The sequence below is a fragment of the Pipistrellus kuhlii genome, unplaced genomic scaffold (genome assembly GCF_014108245.1).
Source record: "Pipistrellus kuhlii isolate mPipKuh1 unplaced genomic scaffold, mPipKuh1.p scaffold_m20_p_1, whole genome shotgun sequence".
NCBI lineage: Eukaryota > Metazoa > Chordata > Mammalia > Chiroptera > Vespertilionidae > Pipistrellus > Pipistrellus kuhlii.
In genome coordinates, this window is record NW_023425404.1 from 150820484 (window position 1) to 150847986 (window position 27503).

The window sequence follows — 27503 nt, forward strand, 5'->3', positions numbered from 1 at the left end:
AAGTTGATACCTTTAACCCTCCGCTCATTTTCTGCTCCCTTCCTAACCCCTCAGCCCCCCAATGCAAAATTTGGAATAGCTCTTAACTCAGCCTTGAACTGCTTCGAATTTCAAAGAAAGATGTTTTCTGTGTGTGACAAGCATGATAGATAGATGATAGATAGATAGATAGATAGATAGATAGATAGATAGATGGCATCTTCAAAATGGGTCATCTTAATGCTGTGGAGAAGATAGATTTTCAACGGTTCAATTTTTTAAAAACATTTCAGCATTTCATTATTGATTTAGGGTGTTCTTGAATGTTGAGAGAAAAGAGCGTAAACATCTAATGGACTGTTTAAAGAACTTAGTGGAATACATACCAGATAAGTTGAGAAGAAGAAAAAAAGGGGGTTCTGTGTAGGCTTTTTGCCTTGACTATGTGAGAACTGATCATTTCCAGATGTGGTTTTCCTTGGCTTCAGTATGCAAATATCTATTCATTTGAGTTTTTGCAATATGCTCTGGTAACAAAATTACCTCTGTAAAATAATGTTGTTCTTACACTTGTAGGTAAGATGCCATTTAATTTTCAGATAACTAATCTCAATAAATGATTTTTGTGGCAAACGTTTAGAAAGGAGCTGATTAGGCCGTGGGATGTAAACAGGCCCTCTCTGTCCGTCAGTTCACTGGGACTCCCCTGCTGGAGCTGTCAACCTAAGGACCATGCTGGCATTGAACTGGCCAGAGTGCCATGCTCTGATACGGATTCATAACTTTTCAAGAAGGACATTGTTTGTTTGGCAATTTGGGGCTAGGAAAGGAAGATAGACATTTATTGATTCTCTATGCATTGCTTTAAAAACCGGTTTCTCTTAAGTGCTGTGGCCGTAGCAAATGCAGTAGCGAACAGGTGGCAGATGGTAGTAACATTACGGGGAACATCACCAAGTGAAAGCGTAAGGTTGGGAACTTGAGCACTGACTCCTGAGTACAAAAGAAATGAACATGAGCCAAGTGGAGGTCAGGTAGATATATGAATATCCACTGCTTCTTAGTGTTGCCCACGTTATGTGTGGAAGCCAGGAAGGTGATTGAGGAGTGAGTGGGAAGTATGGGTATATTTCTGTCAAGTAGCTGTTCATGCCTTTGACTAATGAGATTGGAAATGTTAGGAGTGGGGAAATCACGTAGGTGGCTCAAAATAAGAAGTGTTAGGAGAAGGATGATCTGACTCGAGATCCAAGTATTTTAACACACCAAAATTAAACCAGGACATTCCTATGCAACCCAGAGAACATTTAGTTATACATGGCGCTTAGTACACTGGATTTCTTCTATAAGTAATCTCAAATATCACTACAAAAATGTAGTGTTTTCTTGGTCCAGTCTACTCTCAAGAGCAGCCCGATTAAAGAACTAAATCTTACAAGCCTGAAAAGATAGCCCTTGTGTATTTGTCTCTTTTAAGTTGTTAGAGTTTGGCTGGATTCTCCCGCTCTGGAACAAGAAATCATTTAAGTATATAGTCTGTGAGTGTTCGTAGTGGCGAAACAGACATGCAGAGTGAGGACATAACCAGGTGCTTCTTCCCTTGGCAGACATATAGGAAGAACGTCCAACAGATGATCCAATGTCTAATCCGCAAGCTTGCTGCCCTCAGCCAGTACGAGGAAGTCCTGGCGAAAATCAGCTCCACATCTACAGACCGGCTCACAGTTATCAGGACCAAGCCACAGTCCATACAGAGGGACATCATCACTGTCTGCAGTGACCCTTACACGCTGGCCCAGCAGCTGACTCACATAGAGCTGGTAAGGTTATTGTCATCCTGCTCTCCGTGGCCATATACTTGGTTTGCTGTGGCAACCAGTGCGTGTGTCAGCAGCAATGTCACAGGAGAGGTTAGAACAGTCCTAATGGAAACTAAACTATGAAATAGCTGGACTGGGTTTTGTTTAGACATTTGAATATGAATGTTCCTGGTATTCTGGGAATTCACTTTAAAATAAATACTCAGTAAAGACTGGAAGAGCAAAGAGTTTACTGACCTCCCTCCTCTTGCCCCTCTAATTAATTTTCCTGTAACTTGTTCAGCCTTTTGCTATCTAGTGTAGCATTGACTCAAGCAGAAAATCGCCTCTGCTTAGGGTTAAAGGCTCATTTTGCACGCTGCATAAAAAAATGGGAGTAGTGCCAAAAGTCAATAGATAGTTGAAAGTTCATTTCTTCTAATGTTTAAAATTTTTTTTAATCTTGCTGACCTGCTGGGTTTGTGTTCCAGGAAAGGCTCAATTACATCGGACCAGAAGAATTTGTTCAGGCATTTGTGCAGAAGGACCCTTTGGACAATGACAAGGTAATCAGTCCACCCAGAGGTCAGCCCTGAAATCAGAAATGGAATCCCTTAGCCTGTGGTAGTGGGTATAGAAGACAGAAATTGGAATTATTTTGTTTTAGGTTTTAAAATGGAAAGTTTTATTTAATTAGCCTTATCTGGATTCATTGCCATTTCCTTGACATAGGTGTCCAAGTGCCATTACAGCATTCTTACCCTATCGCCAACTTTGAGCCTCTTGTTTAAAAAAATATATATTTTATTGATTTTTTACAGAGAGGGATAGAGTTAGAAACATTGATGAGAGAGAAACATTGATTCGGCTGCCTCCTGCACAACCCCTACTGGGGATGTGCCCACAACCGAGGTTCATGCCCTTGACCAGAATCGAACCTGGGACCCTTGAGTCTGCAGGCCAAAGCTCTATCCAGTGAGCCAAAACAGCCAGGGCTGAGCCTCTTTTTGCTCCTTATTGGGAAGTTTAATAAGCAAGTGGATGCAGGCATTTGTGATGATGAAGCTAGGAGATACCAGAGTAATGGATTTAGCAGATTAAGTGAGAAAGAAAATACTCTGCCCATGACTCAACCATCGCAGGGGCAGGAAAGACAGGCTGCTGAGCAAGGATGTTTACTGCCTGGCCTCTTGCTTCAAGGTGAATCCCTCGAGAATGTTTATGGCCTGAGTGAAGCCCACACGTAAGGAAAACAACACAGGGCATGGACCGTGCACACATAAGGAATTTTGCCCCAGTGACCTCCAGAAACATTTCACATTTTTAGGCAAAGTCTGGATCACCAGCTAATGACACTCTCCTTTGGTAGTCCGGGCAACAGCTGTGTTCCTGCCTTAGACTAGTTTCCTGCAGTACGGGAAGTGAAGAGTAGGTTTTGCAATCAATAGACGGCTAGTGGGTTTTTCTGGGTATTTGTTTCTTTTGGGAGGAAGGACGGAGGGGTGCAATTAACCTGTACAAGCTCGGCTTTGAACTCCGAGATGAGCTTACCTCCTTTGGTTTCTGAACACTGTGTTACTCACCCTCCTAAGGACTATGATGGTGTAGCCTTCCATTTATCTACCTCGAAAGATACTTTGTTTCTTGCTACATGATGCTCCAAAATTTTGTCCTAGACTTAGGTTTTAGAACAGATTGGCTCGTCTCTGGAACTCTCAGCTTCTCCTCCTAGCTGTGTTGGTAGCAATTGATATTCAGACCCTATGCATCAGGCAAGATGGTCTTAGATGGCAGCCAAACCCTTCTTTTGACTTGTGTTTTGGGGGACAGTTCCCACCCAGAGTAACTTGGTTTCTTGGAAGGGAAGGGCACCATAATGAATGCATCTGAGTACATTTCTAACCTTAGGGGTTTCACTAGACTGTATAAACTGAGACATTCTGACACGTCTATAAAGATAGTCAAGAATGTTAGTATCTCTGTCTTTCTGCAGCTCTTTATGTCTCTTTTCCTATAAAGCTTTCCTAATCCATAAACTGCAGTTAAAGCCCCACATATGACAAAAATTAGTGCCTCCTTTTTCCCTCCTTCAACTCATCTGCTCATTTCTCTTTCCTTTAGAGTTGCTACAGTGAACGGAAGAAAACACGGAATTTGGAGGCTTACGTGGAATGGTTTAATCGCCTCAGCTACTTGGTTGCAACGGAAATCTGCATGGTGAGAAAATGAATTTTCTCCGTCTCCTGGCTCTCTATATTATTTTCCCATAGTTATTTTATATCTGTGGGGCCTGCATGTTGGATAACTTTCCTCGTGTTGCTTTTCCTATATAGCCAGTGAAGAAGAAGCACCGGGCAAGGATGATTGAGTACTTCATTGACGTCGCTCGGGAGTGTTTTAACATCGGCAACTTTAATTCCTTAATGGCAATAATCTGTGAGTGTTTTCTGCAAGATGCCTGTCCTTTAATTCTTTGTAAATCTTTATTTTTGGAAGCATTACATATGTCCCTTTCCTCCCCCCGCCCCCCATTGTTTTCTCCCCCCTCCTTTATTTTTTATAGGTTCTGTGAAATGTATCCCCTGAAAATTTGCAAATAATACAGTTTAATGAAAACTGTACTCTTTAATACTGAATTGTTTCAGAGTGTTCAGAATGCTTTAAATACTCAAATTGATATAAGTATGAATAATCTTTTATAAGTACACTAGAATTCATGGAATACATTTAGCCACTTTATCCTCATTGGAGTATTTACCTATAAAAGCTTACAAGTGAGATATTTGAGCTGGGGGAAGGAAGGCCTACTCTTGCACAAATTTTGTGCATCGGGCCTCTACTGATATGTCTTCGGTCTAGGTAATAGATGATGACTTAATTTTAAGTATATAAGAATTCATGGAATATGTTCAGTATTTATTTTCCTCCTGTACCATTAGGAAAATGTTAAGACAAACCACATCATGGGAGAAAATATTTATCATATTTATGGTTGTAAAGAACTTGTATCTAGAATCTATAAAGAACCCTACTAATCAAAAAACAAATAACCCAGAAAAAGAAGTGCAAAATATTTGAACAGACACTTCACAAAAGGAGACATAATAGTGGATAATAAGTATATGCAAAGGTGTTCCATCCACACCATTCATCATCAGAGAAATACAAATTAAAATCACAGTGAAGTACCACTTCACATACTGGAATGACTAAAATTCAAAAGATTGTTGCATCAAAAATTGGTGAGGAGCCGAAACCAGTTTGGCTCAATGGATAGAGCATTGTCCTGTGGTCTGAAAGGTCCCAGGTTCTATTCCGGTCAAGATCTTGTACCTTGGTTGTGGGCACATTCCCAGTAAAGGGTTTGCAGGAGGCAGCTGATGTTTCCTCTCTGTAAAAAATCAATTATATACATATATATATATATATATATATATATATATATATATATATTTTTTTTTTTTTAATACATATATATATATAGGTGAGGATGTGGAACATGTGGAACTCATGGAACTCTCAGACATTCTTGGTGGGAGTGTAAAATGGTATTACTACTTTGCAAAACTGTTTGGCAGTATTTTGTAATGTTTAACTTATGCTTAGTAGTGAACCCTTTTTCAGAGTATAAGTTAGAATGGCTTTTCTTACGTCTCTCTTTCAACTTTCTTCCCCCCTCCCCATTTTAAATGTGAAGCTGGAATGAACATGAGCCCCGTGTCTCGACTAAAGAAAACCTGGGCCAAAGTGAAGACTGCGAAGTTTGACGTTCTTGAGGTATGTGCAGCTGATATTTCACTCCTAAGTAACATTCTGTACCTGGAAAGTGGAATTCCTTTGTGTGATCTTGCCTTTTGATCAGATAGTTCCACACAGGAAAAAAAAAAAAAATCACCTTCCAGGCCCAGGGGGAGGAAAAGAAGTAGAATTGGAGGAGCGGGGATAATCAGCTCAGACTAGACCTTTCATAGAGAGGACCGAAGAAATGGTGACCTGTCAGTCACATTGCATTGTATACCAGGATGGAATTTGGATCCAAAACAGCCTGGAGTTCTACTTCAGAGTGTGTCTACTAACGTAATTTATTCACAGGGTCCCAAGGGAGGCGTTCCCCATCCCCACAGAAATAGTCATTCTCCATCCTTCCAACAAATTTAGCTAACCTGTGAAAAAGCCCTTCCCATATAGTTCTCAGGATAGTAAGACTTATACCATTATTGCTTTGGCATATTGGTGCTTTGAATGTACTATTTTTGGAGACATTAATAAGTATTTCCCCCCCAACTTGGGGATTAGCATTGGGTTTGTTATATTTTATTTATTCATATTGTATAGTACTAAACTTCCTCCTTGAAAGGTAGTATGCCTCAATTGTTTGTGAATCGTCTGTTACCTACAACAAAACACAAGTTTACACTGAAGTGTTGAGTCACTGTATGATGGCTGGCCATCACCTGACACATTAACCTTCAAATGAAAACTGGGAAATGGTTTCTCAGGTTGGCGTTTGACTCCTTGTTATCAGTTTGAAGTCTAATCTCAGCAGTTCACCTGGAAAGAATTTGGTCTGGGTTTAACATTATCAAAGCCGACATAGACCTTGTATAAATAAACCAAACCTTGGGAAAGAAAACCTTTGTGTTATGTGTTTCATGCCTATTGCATGTATAAGAGAGGTAGATGACATTCTTCAGGAGTTCCCTAGTTATTTTGGATTTTTTGTGAAGAGTTAAAAAAGGATGATCTCAGATGATTGCAGGGAGAAGTAAGTAGCTCACACTCTTCTCTCTCTTGTCCATAGCATCAGATGGACCCTTCCAGTAATTTCTGTAACTATCGAACAGCTCTTCGTGGGGCAGCGCAAAGGTCTTTAACTGCTCACAGCAGCAGAGAGAAGGTATGTGGTTACAGGCATTCTAGTCATGGTACAATTGCCATGTATTGCACTGAAATGCAATGTGAACTGTTAGGCTGAGCTGCTTTTACCTGCTCAAATCTAAGAAAGCTGATACACGGTAGAAATTCTATCGCTCGCCGCATAGGGAAGGGAGTGAGTGCTAAAGGAAAGCTGGACTGCGGAAAGGGGAAGAGTAACTTGGTGTGGAATTTTACAAATGTATATCACCGTGTTATTATTGTGTACTTAAATGGCTATTTTATAATGTGTCTTGGTTGCATTTCAAGCAGTACAGTAAGTCATGTTAAGATGACTTATAGGATTAGAGAGTAATTTGATTGAATGGGAAATACATGTTAAAGCTCTGCACAAAGTAGCTCACTTACTGTGACCTTTTCAAAGAACTAGCTTACCTCCCATGGTTAAGTCATTTATTTTCAAAAAGTAGGTTAGTGGCTGTAGCATTAGGCTTGCTATTACTCATTGGATATGTGGGTGGCAGAAAAAGTACAGAATGATGTTTGAGAAATTAAAGATTGTTACTGTGTCTACCCTGCCCTTAAACAGTGGCCTGCTATCCTGGGTCCATCAGACTCTTGACTCTGAGGGTCCTTTCTTGGCACATTTCAGTGTTATGTCTCCTTTCCTGGGAGGGATAAGCTGGTTGGACATTTGGCTTTCATGTTATCTGAGGAGTAAAGACCTGCTTGTGGGAAAGGGCTGATGAAGGAGGCTTGATGAAAGTTATTTTCTGTATAGATTCTGTCTTTTATCTTACACTATATCTTCAACTAATAGAAGAAAATAAAGGTAAAAAATAGTTCAGGGCTTTGCTTGCATGTTTATAACTCCTTCTGCCATCCTTCTTGTGTTCCTGAGAACTTGTTCGTGCTCATCAGCCTTCATTTCTAGCTGTAGAGCTGATCTCTTAATGGAGCACATTTTGAGAGTGAATTGGAAGACATTATTTTTTGAGACATCATTGGCAAAACTTCCTAGAAACCAGACTTTTGCTCACTCCTGTTAGTAACCCGTGCATTCACCTTAGCTCAGGGAAATTCAATGTCCTTGGACTTTGATGATTTTTCCTATGTTGGATTTAGATAGGGACGAGAGAGCTGAAGGGAACTCTCCATGAGTGAATGAGGAGTTGAAGAAAACTTTTTCTTGTAGATGGGCCTAAGGAACAGAGCAGGGAAGTATCTTAAGGAAGATTACTTATATTTGTACTACAGGCCCAATGCATGAAATTCATGTGGGTGGAGAGCCCTCTCCTCTCAGGCCAGGAGCCCTCGCTCCTTACTGCCCACTTTCTTGCTGCTCCTTACCTCTCGGCTCACTGCTCCTGAGTGCTGCTGCAGAGTCAGGAGGGGCTCCCGCAACCGCCACGCCACTGTGCTCCACAGCCGTGAGCCTGGCTTCTGGCTGAGTAGTGCTTTCTCTGTGGGAGCACACATGACCATTTGGGGGCAGCTCCTGCATTGAGCATCTGCCCCCTGGTGGTCAGTGTGCATCATAGCGACCGGTTGTTCTGGTCGTTTCACCGAAATGGTCGCTTAGAATTTTATTATATAGATTTTCTGTAAGAGTGATTCAGTCAGTAGAGGAGCATCATACAGACACCGTGAATGCAAAAACTACATAAGGAATAGTCTTGGCCACCCAACAAGAGGCATGTGACATGAACTTATGAAAAGTTTAGCTATCACTAAGAGACATAAGTCATCAGCACCCCCTGGCTCTCATGGGCCAGTGCTGCAGAATAGAGCACAGAAATAGTGTTCTTGCTCAAAAGCATTGCACTGTGTAAATATTGCCCCTCAGTTATAATAGTGCTTCATTTCCTGGCAGTTGCCTTATGATGACATATTCTTACTACCTTTTAAGTGCATCAGTAATGTATCTGTCCCTTTGTATGGAGCCTATTGGTTTTTGGGGGCTGCTTCAGTGTAGTCAAACCTGTATTTTATTTAATCCACAACTCAAGAAGGTAGTTTCTGCTGTTTTCATTTTAAGGTGAGGACACTAGGCTTTCTCAGTATGTTAGGCTTCTCCAGGGGTTGGCAAACGTTTTGTATTAAGGAGCAGATCATAAACATTTTAGGCTTTGTGGCTGTACCTTTTCTGTTGCAGCTACTCAACTCTGACAGGGTAGCTCAAAAGCAGGCACAGATGTGTGGATGAATGAGCGTGGCTATTCTCCAGTAAAGCTCTATAGCTACTGTAATCGGGATTTGGTATCATTTTCATGCTCATGAAATATTATTCATTTGATGTTTTTCCAGCCATTTAAAACTGTAAAGCATGCTGCTCTTAAGTTATCCCCACACAGGCGGTGGGCTGGGGCTGGGCTCTGGGCCACAGTGGGCTGACCCTGCCTCATGTTGCCAGTAAATTGTGGAGCCAGATTTTAAACTGATGTTTGGCAGAGACTCGAGCCCAGTGCTTCCTCATCACAAGTGGTCTTTCCAAGAAACGAGGTTCAGCTGTGCTTTTATCATTGGTACTGTGCCTGCTGAATAATAAAATTAACAGAAACAGCACCATTTGAAAGAAGAAGAGGGTCTTTAATAATTCAGTTTAAGAGATTTCCACCACAGACAACAGCAAATGATTAAAAGTATACTCAAAGAGGCTGTCAGGACCGAGATTCACTTTGAAACAGTGAATTTTCAGAGGTCAATGAAACAAAAAATAATCAAAGTTATTTAACGATTTTAGGGGAAAAAATCTGAATTTTTCTTTAGGAGTGGAAGTGGATTTTTCAAATGTTGGGGTGTGAGCCAAAATGCATGTTTCGCAGACCTCCCGTTTATTTAGTCAAGGTGTATCCCATGAGTCATCAGCTTAGGGAAACTTAAAAAACTCGCTCTTGGGTAAACAACGTAGGCCCACAATTTGTGTGTGGAGCACTGTTTGCATCGCAGCAACTTTAGAATCTTTAAAATCACATTGGCATTTGAGGGAAAGAGGAAGTTACTGTGCCCGAGCTTTGTTCTCCCTTCATTAGGGGCGTAATAGGATTTAGGGCACTCTTAGAGATAATTATTACTTTAAGTTAGTTAAATACCACTCATCAAACTAAAGATGAGAGGCAGGCAAGCCTTACTATAGAAGGCTCCATGTTCTTTAAGTAACCATTAATTTTAATGTGCACATTTATATTCCTTCTTCACTTGGGCTCATCTCACAACATATTGTGTAAAGCACTTCCACGGTGATTTCCCGGGAAAGTAGGCGCGAACTTGTTCTGCCATCCAAAGGCCAGGTTTACTCCATAGGAAGTTTGTACTAACTAATACCTAAAACCCTGAGTGCTCACATCACCTTGAGCAATGTCTTCTAGAGTAAAATGAAGTGTTCATCTGAAAAAATCCATCTAAAATGTAGAATCTAAATGATGTAACAGTTAAGATTCTAGCAGGAAGATAGGTCATACCTCTTGAAGTCTTAGTACCTGCAATTGCAGGTATTCTATGAATAATTTGCTAAATGAAAAGCAAATTATTTTAGATCTTTTTTCTTTAATTATAGTTAGGATGGTCAGATGTTGTTACATACTATTGCATTGAGAAAAATAGGAAAACGAGGGGAATAACATGAAGCCATCCGCTTCCCAGTGCTATTCCTCTTTACTGTGGTTTGGTTAGTAAAAGCATTTGTGTCTTCAGCAAAATTGTGTAAGTAAGGAAACTCCTGTCATGGGAGGTAGACAAAACACTCTATCTTAATTCACCCCAGCCTTTTACATAATCCAGAGTTGATGTTCATTAATTTCTTGTATTGTTAGATGAGAGGCAGAAACGTTTTATTTGCCCAAGACAAACCAGAATCTCTTTTTGCTTTCTTTAGATTGTGATCCCATTCTTCAGTCTTTTAATCAAAGATATTTACTTCCTCAATGAGGGCTGTGCCAACCGCCTTCCAAATGGCCACGTCAACTTTGAAGTAAGTGTACAGATCTGAGCAGAGAGAGGGCGGGCTTCTCTAGCATTGCACCTCGGGCCAGGCAGCCGAAGCTGATTCTGAAGTGCTAAGCATTGAATAAATGGTTACCTATAGCAGGACACATTCGGCCCTCAGGTCCTATAAGACCCAAAAAATCATTTTGTCTGGCCCTACTAAGGCATTAAGGGTGAGTTAATTAAATGTTTGACTATATATATATATATATATATATATATATATATATATATATACCAGGCTGACTTTTAAGTTGATAATTTTGTATGGCCCAGGAATGATGTTATACATATCCAAATGACCCTTGGCAGAAAAAAAAAGGTTCTCCATCCCTGAATACCTAGCAGATAACCTAGACCTAAATTTTATTAAATTAAGAAAATGATGTAGTCCAGAAGATTAGAAAGCAGAGAAAAACATTAAATGGAATTGGCTCTTCGGAGCTTATGCTTTGTGATGACTGCTTTTAAATTCTTCGATTCTTTTCTAGAAATTTTGGGAACTAGCCAAACAAGTGAGTGAATTCATGACATGGAAACAAGTGGAATGTCCATTTGAGAGGGACCGGAAGATCTTGCAGTATCTGCTCACAGTGCCAGTCTTCAGTGAAGACTGTGAGTATGCCATTCAGCTGCGCTGCCATCCATGTCCCCAGACCCTACTGTTGGGAAATTAGTGTATAAATGCTGGTGTTTGGTTCTTCATATAGTATGAGGCCTATCTTCTGACCTATTCAGTCTTTTAAAAAGCACAGAAAACCATAGGATTTATCCCTAACATATTTTCCACATACTCACTTAATATTCATCCATAAAGAGTATGTTTCTGGGTTTAAACTTCTTCTTAATAATAGATCTGCAGAGGTTTGGGCATCAATGGAGAGTTTCCAAAGGATTTTTTCCCCCTTGTTTAGGTTTGCATCAGTGGAGAAAGATGTTTTGTGATATATTAATATTCAAGTTAATCTGAGTAAAAAAAAAAAATATATATATATATATATATATATATATATATATATATATATATATATATATATATATTTCTGCCCCACTCTGCTGTTTGAAAAAGTAGTGGAAAGTCTTTAGGGAATTTGAGGCAGATATAAAGTGATTGATGATATACAGAAAAAATTGGCCAAAAAAGAGCTAAGGTTTATAAAAGACTTGCGGATTTATTCTATTGATTTTTTTAGATCCTAATATTACAGAAATCAATAGCACCTATTTACTGATAATATCCTATGATAGATGCATAGTGTTCATGATACTGTCTGAAGAACATTTTAGAATGAATATGATCACTCTAGAGGGGACTTGATTATTTTAAAACTCTGCATAAGATTGATAACAAGCTTTTAAAACTTTGATTGAAGAAGCTTTTGATTTAAAATTTATATAAATAATATCAGGAGGATGGAAAATTAGCCTTAAAAATCAGGCTTAGTACCAAACTATTTTTTAAAAATATATTTTATTGATTTTTTACAGAGAGGAAGGGAGAGAGATAGAGAGCTAGAAACGTCAATGAGAGAGAAACATCGACCAGCTGCCTCTTGCCCTCCCCCCACTGGGGATGTGCCCACAACCAATGTACATGCCCTTGACCGGAATCGAACCCGGGACCTTTCAGTCTGCAGACCGACGCTCTACCACTGAGCCAAACTGGTTTCGGCAACCAAACTATTTTTTTTTTAAAGATGAAGGCTACCAGGAGTAGATCCTCCTCCCATTCCCTTTGTAAAGAACATACATCTGAGTGTATCATCATACATGGCTTGTATTAGTAAGCCTATTGTTTGGCCTCATAAATTGTCTCATAGTTAAGTTCCACTTTGGCCCAGAGGCCCTTCAGTTTTTGTTGAGATGATCAGTTCGAGGCAAAGTGATATTCTGTGTTCTTAATAAAACTATGACCATTCTTAGTCACAACTGGTGGGCTGAGAAATGTTTTTGCTAGAGCATTTTCGTTCAGGTTGAAAGGGGATGGGTGATGGTGGATAATCTATTAGGAGAAGGGGGGATGGGTGGTGGTGGATAATCTATTAGGAGAAGGCTCCAATGTTAATGCATTCTTACTTTTGATTGATTGTAGCTCTGTATTTGGCTTCCTATGAGAGTGAAGGACCTGAAAATCATATAGAGAAAGACAGATGGAAGTCTTTAAGGTGGGTCTCATTGCTTCTTATTGCTGCACACATTTAAAAGAGATGTCACCTTACCTGAAGAAAGCCGCATGCTTTCTGCAGGAAGTCCCTGTCTGTGTGTCTTGCCTCCCATTAACTGATATTTTGTGGCTTAAAATCCTCATTGCCATCATTCAGTTTTATTGTCTTTCTTTTTTTATACTGGTAGATGTGTATGGTGTCTCTGTTTTTCTTTCTATCTCCCATTATTTTATGGAACGAGGAACTGAAATTACCCCTTGGTGTGGTAAAAAGAACAGTGACTCACTGTCTTTGTTTGAAAGATCTGAAAGATAAGAAGTTCAGACTATCTTTCTGGATTGTTGTTACACTATTCTATTAGACCTGAGATAAAAGAGACCTAAATGCCAGTTGGTTCAGTAAATTTGAGTATTAAAGTTTTTGCCATCTCCATTAATATATATTTATTTTAAGTGACTAGCAGTTCTCCCCCCAAAATAGGACTATAACACTTAATATTTTTTTCTTCCTTTTTTAAAATCTGTAAAAACAAAAAAACAAAAACCCAGACACAAACTTAAAACACAGGAAAAATGAAACGAGTGTTAGGCATGTCATTTAAATCCCATTTCAAATAATCCTGACGCTCTTGTTCTTACATTGTCTTCTTTGTTACTCAGGTCGAGCCTTTTAGGCAGAGTTTAACAAACGGGATGCTGGCTGCCACTGTGTCACGCCGTCACTGAGGGGCTGGCCTTCCTTGTCGGGCACCTGGGACTGCAAACAGTCAGGAAGTCCCCGCCAGCCTTGATTTGTAAGGGACCTTCAAGAACAGACTCTCAAGAGCAGACGGGGACCTCGTTCCCCAGAGCTGACAGACTGACTCGGATCTCGTGGGACTGAAATGTTCACTGAAGACACTCGAGAAAGAATCCTCGGAGGATCCCAGCTCTACACATGACTCATCTCCTGGAATTTCCATGTGACTCACAGCTCTGCACCTGGATGGAGCTTCCTTTTGTGTGTGTTTTTGTTATTGGTTGAACATTTGCTGCTAATGGGACTTGTCCAGCTGAGTGCTGGCTCTTCGGAAGCCCATGTTTCTTTGTTAACTTAAATGGAGGAGGGAGAGGAAAAACCCCTCCCCTTAGATCCCAAACATCAGCTCGGTGAATGGCCAGGAGAGGAAGACTGGTTGAAAGCTGGCTGTGGACTTCATTTCCCTTAGTGTGTGCTGTGTTGTGAATTCCTCTCCTCCCTCTTCCGACAAGGTTTTGAGTTGGCTGCTGGTTAGCAAACTCCTTTTTACCCACATAAGTTATTTAATATAATAATGAAGCTCAACACTGTGGTAGGAAAATAGCCACTAGAAAAAAAGAAAAAGCAGAGTTTGTCATTGGACTGCTTAATGTTCTAGAAGGAGTTTTTGTTTCCTTTACCCCTTTGAGCTGCTTACAGCTGACCACTGTGTTGGACAGATGTATTTTTCAGTAGTTTTTTTGTTACTTAGTTTTCCATGACTCATATTTGTTTTTCTCTTGTAAATTTAAATTATCTGACTTTAAGGGTCTTGGAAAAACCCAGGCCTAATTACAACTTAATTTTTTTTAACAGACCTTTATTTTTCATTGCCTTTTGGAGGCTGTCGGTGACTAAACATGTGAACAAAGAATATGTTGGAAAGGTTACCACCCCCGTGCCACCCCCGCCCCCACTACAGCCGTGCACAAAGCAAACGAAAAACATCTTGCTGTGAACTCAAAGGTCAACCTAACTGTGAAAATCGTTCACCTTGTTAAACATCTCAGTAAGTCTGTAGTTTGCTCTGCAAAAAGGCATTGTACGTATTTACTCTAGGAGAAGCTGTAAGTAGTAAACCATGCTAACGAACAAAACAAAACATCGTGCTCAAAACAGAGATGTATTTGAAAGTTTTACTGACGTGGTTTCAGAAAACAGAGCATGTGTGTGTGCTGCACGCCATCTCCGCAGACCTGCCGTGTCTCCAAGTTTTCCCTTTAGAATCATCAATATAGTTCACACTCTGCAGCTGGACTGGTGGCGTCTTTTCTTTTACGGGTGGGTTGTTGGGTGGGGGTGGGCTGTCATTGCAGAAGGGCAGCACAAGGGAGCATCTAAAAATGCATGTGTCCTTAGGAAGTGGCCTTTGGAAGTATGTGTGTGGACCCTGAATTGATGAAAACGAATCATAGTTAGCATTTAATAGTCATTACTTTGAGCTGAGGCCCGGGGCACTAAGTGTTTAGCATAGATCATCATCCCCACTTCGAGGAACGGAAACAGGCTTATTAATGATTTGTTCAAGGCCATCAAGCTAATGAGAAGACCAGTGATTTAAACTAAGCCTCCTAATTCTAGAACCAAGCTTTCCACCTACTGCCAAGCCTTTGCAAACCTCAACATAACCTTCAAACTTGCAGATAATCTGTGAGTCTTCTTTTCATGCAGATTTGGATTCTGTAGATCTGGAGTGGGGTCCAGGGGGTGCTGATGCTGCTGGTCCTGGAATTGGCTTAGAGTAGCAAAACACCCCCAAAAGCTGCCTCCTTTTCCCCTGCATTGCTTGTCCCTGAACTTTGTGGCCCTGTAGTTGTAGTGAGAACAGTGATGTTTAACTTGCAATCATCTACGTCAGGAGTCAGCAGGCAGTGGGCTACTGGCCAAATCTGCCCCTTTTCTACAGGCCACAAGGTAACAGTGGTTGAAAAAAAGAAAAAGAAAATACTGCATAATACATGAGAATTACATGAAGGTCAAATTTCAGTGTCCATAAATAAAGTTTTATTGGAACACCGCCACACTCATTTGTTTATGTGCTTTCTTGTGGCTGCGCTTGGCTACAGAGCATTGTAGCTGAAGCAGAGACTGGATGCCCAGCCCTCAAAGGCTCAAATATTTACTCTCTGACCCTTTAAGGAAGTTTGCTGACTCCTGACCTAAGTGGTTCTTTTGAGCATTACAATAAGCTGCAAAAATGCTATCAGGTCTCTATTATAGCATTAGATATGTAAATGTGACTATGGAAAAAATTTCCTAAAGTACTATTAGGCCTAAAATGTGATTCTGAAGCCATTAAATCAATGAGTTTCACAGGGTTCCCATTCACACACATAGCCTCTTGTGTGTTTTTTTGTTTGTTTTCCTTTAAATTTTTACTGATGTCAGAGAGGAAGGAAAAAGGAGAGAGATAGAAACACCAATGATGAGAGAGAATAATTGATCAACCCTCCCACATGCCCCCCATGGGTATAAAGCCCACAACCTGGGTATGTGCCCTGACCATGATGAACCTGGACTTCCTGGTTGACATTCAAACACTGAGCAACATCAGCCAGGAAAGCTTGTTTTAATGTCCGTATAAGCCAGAGATTTAGGCCATGCATTAACTTGTCTGCGAAAATCCTTTACTCCCATCCTCTTAGCACAGCATGAGGATTTGGACTCCCGGCGGGTAACCAGTGCATTTATAATTTGTGTAGCTGGCTGGAAGGCTGGGTAAACACACATGAGCGGCAGCGGGCAGTGACAGTCTGGAGACTGTCAGATGTGTCCTGTCCAGGCACGCCAGGCATTGCAAAGCAGCAGGCTTTGAGTTGAGGCCCGAGGGAGCCTCCGAACAGGCTGGGTTCAGTAGAGAAGTGGGAGTGCACCTTTTACTCTTTGAAGTGTCCCTTGTTTAGCAGGACACGGGTACCCCAGGGGTGGCCTTTCATTGAACAAAGAACAAAGACAGTCATCAGAGATGGGTTGTCTTGCCTGGGTCTTTGAAGGTTTTGAGCTGTGCCTCTCTACCTGGCCTGCCGCTGGCACCCCTGTCCATGTCCTTACTTCTCTCGTACTGCTAGCTCACTTTTACATCTTAAACTGCTGTCATATGCCTCTGTGCGTAGAATCTCAAGGAAGCACAGCTCCCATCGGAAGCCGAGTTGCTGAACTACACAGGAGTGTTGAACTGTAGATTGTTGACATTCTCTACCATCTGCTTGGGTGCATTTTGTTAACCCCGTGGCCTTTCTTAGCAAAAGACAGTGCCTACCTTGGTTCCCAACACAACTTACTATTCTTATGAAGAAGGAACACTGGAATAGAAAGCAGGGTGAGGCAAACTTTCTTTTGGAGCTAAGGGTTTAAAGAGATTCCTTGATTGGGTTTATAGGGAAGATAAATGTGGTTAGGGACCTGGAAACTACTAGCCAAATGTATAAATCTTGAAGATATTCTTATGGCAATGCTATTAGCCTTACCTTAAAGCATTTTAAAAGGAAGGGCTTCTGTCAAACTTGGGCTTTTTGAGGTTTTTCTAAGGGGGTACTTTCTTTTTTTAAATATATTTTTATTGATTTCAGAGAGGAAGGGAGAGGGAGAGATAGAAACATCAATGATGAGAGAGAACCATTGATTGGCTGCCTCCTGCATGCCCCCTATTGGAGATGGAGCCCCCAACTTGGGCATGTGCCCTTGACCCGAATTGAACCCGGGACCCCTCAGGCTGATGCTCTATCCACCAAGCAAAACCAGCTGGGGGGCGGGGGGGGGGGGGAGTACTTTCTTGATGATTCCAGCCAAAGTCTTGTTTTCTGACTACAGATGATCAGAAAATTGCCTCAAGTCTCTGCTTCATTAAATCAAGATCACATGACTGTTCAATGCTAACAAAATAGAAGTTGGGGGTTGTGGCTTATGTATCCAAATCTTATAGGTTAAGGACCATCATTGAAAACTAGCACATAAGGCTGGCTCCATGCATGGAAGACCACTGCCTTAATTCTGTGATAAGAATCCACTCCTCTTAAATGATTTTTTTTTTAACTTAATGCAGTGAGGATATTCCCAGATAGCCAATTCCTTTCTGAGTGCTGGCAGCCTTCCACAGACTTAAATCCCATTTTGCCAGCCTGAAACCCTGCTTCCTTTCTCCAAGTGTCCATCTAATAAGAGAGGAAACATCCCAATGTGTGTGAGTGATAAACAGTATGAGGCAGCTGTCAGAGAATATTGTTAACATACTTTAAGTTCAATGTGCATGTAAGCCAACATTTTAGGACATTTGTAGAGATCACCATGTCGGGAACTAAAGAGGAAGTAGGGACTGATATTTCTCAGAACAAACAAGAGAATTCAGCAGGTACTCCTTGAAGGTTGCCAAACCAATGGGTTTTCTAGTGTGAAACAAAGTTTGCTTTCTTTCCCTCCTTCCACCTACGCTGCCCGGAGAAAATTGAAGTTATGGTGAAATCATCTTTCTCCGGGTGAATCATTGTGGGAAAGAAAGTTCAGCAGAATGTGTTGTCAGTTTGGCTGAGACCTCCAGTGTGGCGGCCCGTGGGCAGTGTTAACTTTGTCACAGTGCAATTATGAGTCCTCCTAAGTGCAAGTGAGCCGTGCGGGGAGTGAATGTGTGCTCACTGAGTATATAATGAATCCATGAGCCAGTCTGTTGCCAGTCTGGTTATTGGAGACACAGGGTTTTGGTTTATTTAGATTGAATAAATATCAAATGTCCCCCAAAGATATCTGGATTTTGGAAATTATGGATGGCACTATTCCCACAGATCAGCAAAGGAAATCAGAGGCCCCGGTTTTATATTGTTATTAATTAGGTTGGTTACACTCCCAATAATGATTAGTATTAGTGCTTTTTAGTTACATGTTTATTAGTACTGATAATCATGACAAGAAATCTATCTTCTAAGATAATATAAAAACCCATCATTTAAAAAGCAAACAAAACTGGGACCAATATTGTTTGAGGTCATCGGATAAGCCTGACATACACCCTATGAGATTACTACTGTAGATGTGGAATGAGAACTAAGGGCTACCATGTTTCCTCCAAAATAAGACATCTTCCGAAAATAAGACCTAGCACATGGAAAGATAAGGCATCCCCTAGCGCAACTTCGGGAGAAAAAATTAATATAAGACACTGTCTTATTTTTGGGGAAACAGAGTAGACCTCACTCCACCCAAACTTCTGAAGCTTTGGGGCCACATCCCCACCTTTTTCAGCTGTGTTCTCATTCTCAAGTAATAGGTCTGGACTAAGTGATGTGGAATGTCCGTCTAAGTGTCTGTGGTTTGGGAAAGCACTTTCTCAGTTTGCGATACTAGAAGGTGAATAAGCAAATGAATACAGCATCCTGCATTTGTGCTTTTAACCTTTTCTTCTTCCTGCCTGGCTCTTTCGTGTTTAGTTTCTTGGTGTTTGAAGAGAGAAGGGATATGAGGCTAATTGCTATGAGATAGGTGACAAAGGAGTGATAAAGGCTCAAAACTCACCCTTCCAGTTAAACCTCATGCTACATAACAGGATAGAATTCTTTTTTTGTTTGTTTTTTCATTTAAAATATGATTTTTATTGATTTCAGAGAGGGGGATTTTTACTGATTTCAGAGAGAGAAATAGAAACATTGATGAGAGAAACATCAATCACCTGCCTCCTAAATGCCCCCTACTGGGGATTGATCCGGAAAACTGAGCATGTGCCCTGACAAGGGATTGAACTGGTTACCTCCTGGTGCATGGGACAATGCTCAACCAACTAAGCTACACTGGCTAGGCTTCATTTGTTTTATTTTGAATGGACACTGAACTCATGCCTATCAATGTGCAGGCATTGATGAACATTGCTTTTTCCTTTGCTAAGGAACAGGTAAAAGTTACTGTCAATTTTATTTTATTTATGCTGGTATTAAGATGTTTTAGGGCTTAAAAGAAAAATTTGAAAAAATATAGCTGGAAATCATATAACTCAACTCTGAATTGCATTTCTGGCAGACAAATTATTTCTTGGCTATAAAAGTAGCCCAACCACTTTTTTGCTCCTCAAAGCTGATCTTGAGAAGGAAACAGTGACTTTCATTGACCTCTGGTGTGGAATACTGCAGATGACCTGGGTCAGCAGCACAAATAAAAACCAGTAAAGATTGATTTGACAGCCTAGAGATGGATCACCTTGGAATGGGTGGGTCAAAAATCTGACTGGACGATAATTCTCCAGCTCCTTTCAATAAGATTTTAATCTAGAACCACCAAATGGAAGTACTCATTTAGAATAATCATACACAGAGAAAAGCAACATCAACTGAAAAACAAATATAACAGTATTAAAAATAGAGATGGCACCTATGTTCTTTTAGCAACATCTTTTGTCTCGGAATTTCTATAGAGTCAAAAATCTAGTTTTACATGCAACTTTATATTAAGCAGACAAAATGATCTACAAAGAAGCAAATAATGTGTTCTTGGAATTAAAAATGTAGTGGAAAAGCAATATCACTAGATATAGTCTCAATTTATGGATAAATGTCTCTGGAGTTCAGTTCTCTCTTTGGTAAAATGGGAGGCAGCTAAGCTTAGTTTCCACAGATATTGTGACAATCCAGTGAGGTTATGCAAGTGAACATGTTCCTGTAAAGAATAAAATGCTAGACACATATGAAGTTTGATGTATGTTATTTTGCATGATCCTAGGGCCAATGGTTTCATTTTTATGGTTTAACTTACCTTATTGTTGAAAGTATTACAGACAGCCCCCTTTTTCCCCATTGAACCCTCCACCACACACCTGCCTTCCCATGCTCAGGCCTTTACCATACTATTGTCTGTGTCCATGGGTTATACATACACGCATATAAGTGTTTTGGTTGACCTCTTTCCAACCCTCACCCCCACCCCATATTTCCTCTGAGATTCATCTGTTTGTTCCATGCTTCTATGTCTTTGTATCTATTTTGTTCATCAGTTTGTTTTTTTCAATAGATTCCACATATGAGTGAGATCATGTGATTGAGTTCTTTATAGCAACCAAGGATTGCTACCCACACCAAAACCCAGAAAGCACCTCTTTTGTAAGGCCAGTTGTATGGTTTCAAAGGGACTAGATTAAGAAAGCATAGTTTCCAAAGACTACAAAAATAACTTTGGTGTGTAATTGCTCTTGTTTACATAGATAAAATCACATATAAAGAGCCAGTTCATATCTACTCATTGATAAATGAGTCAATATTTGGCTTAAGAGACCAAGACTCAGAAAAGTGATAATCAGAATCTCCATCTGCCTTTTACGAACTTTCATCCCTTGAACTGGAGCAGAGACCTCCTCTGACGGCTGACCAGACAGTGGCCGGTTACTTTATTTGACACACCTGTTAGAGAAAGCCTTGAAAGTGCATGTTCCATCCCGGGGAAGGACCACATATGCTCCCTGATCCGGGAAGATCTCTGCAAAAGAGAGAAGATCGAAGGAAGAAAAAGACAAAGGAACTCAAAAGAGAAGAAAAATGTAGAGGGATATGTAAACAAAGCATTAGCCAAGCAGGAGGGTTTCAGAGGAGGTGTGCCATTTAGCAGTGTCAGAGCTTCTGAAATACTCAAACTCATTTTGAATATAATAAGACCACAGTGAAGCTAGGAAATACGATCTCTTGGGAAATTACAAATACATAGTAGGTAAACGAAGTAAGAGAATAAAACTAAAAAACTAGGAGAATTCTTTTCAGTGACTTACTGAACTAATTCCATAAAATAAGTCGTATAAAACTCTGGACAGTAGGCATCACTAGCTCCTCTCTGCCTATCAAAACAAACAAGGCCATGGTGCAGGGTATTGAGGAGCTGGCTGGAGTGCTCACTCTGCTAGCCAGTTCAGAATTAGACAAAAAAATTAGGATAACCCAAAGGGTTCTTAGGTACCCTCCAAAAGACTCAAGAATTGTAAACTTCTTTAAGATATTCTCTTGGCTAAGAAATAAATGCAGACCTGCTGTGCTGACCAGGAACAAAAGAGAAAGGAGGTGAGGGTATAGGGCTATTACCAAAAACTTTTACCAATAGAATTTCCTGTGTTCAGAGAGTTCAGAATATGGTGCAAACTGTTTTTGGTCTTTCTTTCTTGAGTTATTGTTTTGGGCCATAGAAAGATGGAATAAACCTGAAGGGAATTTTACTCTGCCCTCATCCAGGTGTAGGCTGTTGGGCCTTTAATTCCTAGACACTTTCTCCTTCATTAACCTATTGGTTCTAACGGAGATGGAAAAATGAAGGAAGATAGTTCTGGTACTGCTAAGATTGGCTACCTCTTTCCAAACAATTCCCAGGTGCTGTTGTGTCTAGAGGGCTTCTCTTTTCTGAGCCTTAACAAAAAGTTCTATCAATTATCCTTGCTTGAAGCAAGTTTGGGCTCAGGGAGGTGGGAGGTCACCTGCCCCACCCACATCTGCAGAAGATTGGGGGATGAAGAGCAGAAACTCAGCTCTGCCAGTCACAGACAGCGCTGTTCCCATGATGGGGGTAAGTTCCCAGTACCCATCCCATAGTCTCACTGTATTGTACCCTCACTTCTCTCTCCAGATCAAAACATCTGTTTCTTCAGGGTCTCTTGACCTTAGCTAGCAAGCCAAAAGCTAAAATTTGTTCATTAATTTATGCTATTATGTGACTGACTGAGAATTATTTCATGCTAGCTTTCTGGCGCATAGAAGATAGTGAAATTTAAAAATTTAGGTAGCAAGAGAAGACATGTGGTGAAGGAGATCTCATAATGTCATAAAATATAAGAGAATATAAGAGCTTTAAAGATATAATCAAGTGATTGATTCATTTAGCCATCAAACGGGTTGGTGACTGGCCTGGGACGAGAGCCACAATCTAGAACTGTTCCCTTGTGCCAAGCAGATTCCCTCCAAAACAGGCCAGTCTGCATGGGACTCTGCCCAGTTTCATCCCCTTCAGTTATTAATGGTGTTTGCAGCCATTCCAGGACTTTTGAACTCACTAATTCTCTAATTGTACAAAAAAAAAAAAAAAAAAAGAAAGAAGAAGGAACCTCATTTGAGATTTACTGAGTACCTACATACCTGTACACCATGCAGAATGCTAAGCTCCTGAGATGTGAGTAAGACCCAGCACCTACATGAAGGAGCTCGCCTTCTGAGGAAATCACCTCATGCAGCAACAGGTGTTGGCAGTAGGTCTCTCCTTGGTGCTCCCATTAAGTCCTCTATTCTTAGCTAATCAGCTTGGGAGATCAGAGAGCTTTTCCTGGTAGATGTAAACCTGAGATGTTGTGTTTGCCTGGGGAACTCCTATGCATGTGGGTACAGGGCCAGGCAGCCATATGTGGATGTATCATGTTATTCTGCTCTGGGGCAGGAAGATGTCTGGGGCCTGAAATCCACCCAGCCCTCACTCGTGTTTTTTATTGCCAAGTTAAGGTTTAAGCTGAGGTTTGAGAGGTAGTCAGCATCCCAATGTGGAAAAGACTTGGGCTATGTGCTGAGAAATAGCACTTCATGCTATGGGACTATGGAGCCACTGATGGTGAGATGCCAAGATCAGGGTGCATCCTAGCAAGATCACACTGGCTGCTTAGTAGAGGATGAATTGGCATGGGGGTGGCCTGTGGGGAGGTGATGATCCTGACGATCACTTAGTGCAGTGGTCGACAAACTCATCAGTCAACAGAGCCAAATATCAACAGTACAACAATCAAAATTTCTTTTGAGAGTCAAATTGTTTAAACTTAAACTATTAACTTAATTATGGTACTCCCAAGCTGGCCTTTGCTAAAAACTCAAGGGACCAAAGAGTCACATGTGGCTTGAGAGCTGCAGTTTGCCTACCACTGACTTAGAGGAACTGGTTAGGAGATCCTTGTCTTAGACCAGGTGATAGATCAGTAGAACCTCAGCCAAAACAGAGGATGGAGAGAAGTACATATGTTTATCAAGTGTTAAGAAGATAGAGATGAGAGCCCTGGGTGGAGGTGACTGAGGGTGTAGACACCCTGGAGAATGAAGAGGAACTGAGGCTGGGGTAGCAGTTTTAAGTACGTCTGTGTTATGGGCTGAACTGTGTCCCGCCCAAAAATATGTGGGAGTTCTCCAGCACCTCAGAATGCAACCTGAGAGAGAAGGTCTTTACAGAGATAACTAAGTTAATGTGATGTTATTAGTATGGGATCTAAAGCAATACGTCTGGCATACAGAGACAGACATGGGGAAAACGCCCTGTGAGCTGGAGTTATGTGGCCACAAGCCAAGGAACTCCCAGGAGTTAGGAGAGAGGCCAGGCAGGCCCTTCCCTGGTGTCTTCAAAGGGAGCCCGGCCCCTCTGACACCTCCATCTCAGCCTTCCAGCCTCCAGACCGCTAAGATAATACATTTCTGTTATTTAAGCTGCACAGTCTGTGTTTCCTTGTTCTGGCAATTCTAGAAAACTGTCTCTCCCTTTTATGAGTAATTGATTTATTAGTTGAAATCTGCCATCAATTAACTCCTTCTAATAAAGAGGAGTTTATAAAGGAATTAGGTAATACTTCCTACACTTCACCTTGGACTCCACATCCATAAGCCTTCCATGTTATTGCCAAATACTCTCTTTAGATTCCACATTTCATTTATTTATCACCTCCAGTCATACCCTAATCAATGTCAAATGAATAGGGAACTTGACATGCTTCCACAAATCAGGGAATGCAATGAAATACGGATGGTGAAAGCTGATGTGATGTGGTCTGAGGCACCACCCATGGTGAGATGGAGTCTGTGGGCCAAAGTAGAGCCAGAAAGAACTCTGGAGAAAAATATACCCCCTCATTTTATAGATGCGTATAATAAGGACCAGGGAATGGATGTGCCCTTGAGCTAGTGATGTAATAAGTGGTGACAGGGCTACATGTTAAGATTTCATCTCTTGACCAGGAGTCAACTCTTCCTCCTTATATTGCTGGTGCAATTCAATTTCCCCTTGAACTGAGTGGATCAGATTCTGCCCCCAGTTTCACAATGCAGGTGTTAAGCGTCAAATGATCTGAGACTTTCTATCCTGCAGTCTCCAAAGGGATGTAATAAAAATAAGTAGCAGACTACAGGAGAGCAAGCACTGAGTAAATGAAGAGAAAGGAAGTTATTTTGTTATTGAAATGATCTCACTGGCTACTTCTCATTCTCTTTGCTGATTGCCTCTCAGTCTCAAAGCACTGTATTGCACTGGGGTTCAGGGGCTCCTTTATTAATATTCATTTATAGATTACTTCATTCAGTCCTGTTACATTGAAATCACCTGGTGACTTCCCCTTGTAGCTGCAGGCCTTCTTGCCTGGAGGTAGAGTCACCTTAAAGCTTACAAAGCTTACACTCCAAGGCCTCTTACACCCACAGCCCTGTCTAAGATGCTACATCTAACTTTGTATTGAGTTCTTTATCCGAAAGAATCTTCCCCTAAAATGATATAAACTCTGGGTTGCTCTCTTTCTAACTCTGTGAGCTGTAGGGTCTGTTAGATAATTTATTACCATTGTTTCTTGTTTTTTTGAGATAAGCCTGTAGAGCTACGAACTTCCCTATCAAGACTGCTTTTAACAGGAAGAAAAAGAAAGGATAGAGAAAAACTAAAACAGGAACAGGGTAAGAGAAACAGAAGAAAATAGGAAAGTGAGGAAAAGAGAGTTGGCATAAAGGAAAAATTGAGATTGAGTAAAATAATGCTAAAGGAAAAATAAAAATAGAATGCTAAACACCAATCTCAAAATAAAATAAAAAAAAATAAATAAAATCAAACTTTTAAAATGGTAAAATAGTAGTAATAATGATAATTAAAAATAAAAATATAATAAAAAAGGTAAAATTAAGTGAGAAGAAAATTAGTTTCCCAAGTAAAAGATAAAAAATAAAAAAAAATGAAGTAGTGGAAGTCATTCACGTTCTCTACTGTTCTATTTGGCAGGTCTGTTTCCTGTCAGGTAGCCAGCACAGTATTGAAGTTCCCTGAACTCCACCACTTCTCTGTGTCATAAGCCATGTTTTCAAGCAGTTGGGAGCTCTTCATTTCTCAGCCTGCCTTTAGTTGTATAATATTTACACAAAAGTCAATTTCTGATACAACCTTTGAGTGGCAGTGTTTCTGTCTTGATATCCAGTGCTAAAAGGCCCCTCCCCAACTCAGTGTTTAGATTGCTTTCCCTGCAGCAATACTGAGTTGGGGGATAGACTATCCTAGAGCTGGTTTTCTGCTCATCTCTCCCCACTTTGAACCCCAGGTTCCACAAAAATAGCTTTCTCCTGAAGTCTTGGTGAGTGTTTTTTAATTGGAAGATTCTATGTACTGGACTTAGCAATCGAAAGCAGGATTTAAAAAGAAAAAGAAGGAAAAAAAAAAAAGCACAGGATGTACACAGACTCTCATCTTTCCCCCCCTGGCACTGTGCAGCCAGTATACTGGTAGCACCACAGGCTGCCTTTCTGGACCCAGCCCTGCTGTGGGTTAATTTCTATTGTTCCTTTCTGCCAGAATCCCTGTGGCTCCCCTTCCACATTCCGACTACCCTGACCCCAGCAGCCACTGATTTTGTGGGGTGCAGTCTTCCTTGAGGCTTTAGTTCCCACTGCATACATTTTGCATGTGTTTCTCCCTCTAGCCTGGATCCCAGATCTCACCTTTCCCTAGGTGATATCTGACCGGTGTTTAATTCTCCATTTCCAGGGGGATATTAATCAATTCAGCTGTTCCTTCTCTCTGCTCTGTGAGAAGGCACAGCGCTCATCCACATATTCATGCTGCTTTGTCTGCTTCTCGACAGACTTTCTAGGTGCCCGCAGTTGGAGAGGCTCGAGTCTTGGTGTTCCTGGGTTCGCAGCTGAGGCAGCTCGTCCCTGGGGGTTGTGGTTGTAGGGTCCTGGGAGGTATCCAAGGTCCCTGGGTTGAAGGTTAGGCTAGGCTTCAGATCACTGCCACTCTTCCCTTCAAGATGGTGTGGTCTCCACGGCGGAGCCAGTCACTCCAGGAGAGATTCCAGCAGCATCTGTGAAAAGCCCAGTCTGGCAGTTCACAACAATTTCTTGGAATATAACTGTTTCTCACTCACAGATACAGATACTCGCCACACATCCATGCACTCTCCTTTCGTTCTTGCACTCACACACTATCTTGCAGCTTGCTGTCCCATCAGCAGCCATCTTGGATTTCAATGAGGCCTCTGATTGATCCCCCTTAAATCAGCACCCCCTCCCCAACATGTCCATTATTTTGTAATAACATGTATTGAACTTGTTACTACTCTATGCTGCTAAACTCTTACTAGAATTAGATTCACTCATACAACTATCCTATGAAACAAAACCATTATTTTTATTTAAGGGGTAGAGAAACCATGGAATAGAGTTTTGAACTGGTAAGTAGTACATCTCAGATTATCTGTGTCAGACTAAAAGTAACTTTACTTTGTGGATTAGGAAGATTCCAAAGACATATTAGACTTGATTTTTGGCCATCTTAAAAATAAGGATTTATGTCATCCTATTGGCAAACAAATTCATCTGGATGACAGTACAGGGAAATTTAGAGCTCAGCGCTTGCACTGCTTCCCACAGACTGTGGGTTAGTCAGTGTCTGCCTGGATACAGGTTTATCATGGGGTGATAGCATTCTCATTCTGTCCTGGTCTTGCTCTTATCTTTATCATGGGCCAGCAGGAAGCCTGAGAAGTTCACAAAACAAATGTGACATCAGTATTCAAAAAATGCCTTTTAGCTGAAATAATAAATCAAATTGGTGGAAGAAAACGGGTCTTATAGAAATTCATGTAAAGGATCCTAGTGATTTTAACTGCCTCTTCCCTCCATTGGACCACAAGCATGACAACATGTAGATGTTTTTAGCATCCATCTCAACTCATTAAGAAAAATTCTGTGTTTAGAGGGAC

At 40.9% G+C, this 27503-nt stretch overlaps 1 protein-coding gene across 3 annotated transcripts in view; it reads left to right on the top strand.

The window, feature by feature from the left end:
* Positions 1-14830, top strand: part of RASGEF1B (RasGEF domain family member 1B) — a 504962-nt gene extending 490132 nt beyond the window's left edge. For all 3 annotated transcript variants that reach the window (XM_045571312.1, XM_036412544.2, XM_036412546.2), the window contains 10 exons: positions 1587-1799; positions 2270-2344; positions 3900-3995; positions 4112-4214; positions 5476-5555; positions 6580-6675; positions 10528-10623; positions 11129-11252; positions 12730-12802; positions 13462-14830. In XM_045571312.1, the coding sequence (XP_045427268.1) occupies positions 1587-1799; positions 2270-2344; positions 3900-3995; positions 4112-4214; positions 5476-5555; positions 6580-6675; positions 10528-10623; positions 11129-11252; positions 12730-12802; positions 13462-13486 (981 nt within the window). In that variant the 3' untranslated portion in view covers positions 13487-14830. The remainder of the gene's footprint in view (positions 1-1586; positions 1800-2269; positions 2345-3899; positions 3996-4111; positions 4215-5475; positions 5556-6579; positions 6676-10527; positions 10624-11128; positions 11253-12729; positions 12803-13461) is intronic.
* The last annotated feature ends 12673 nt before the right edge of the window (positions 14831-27503 follow it).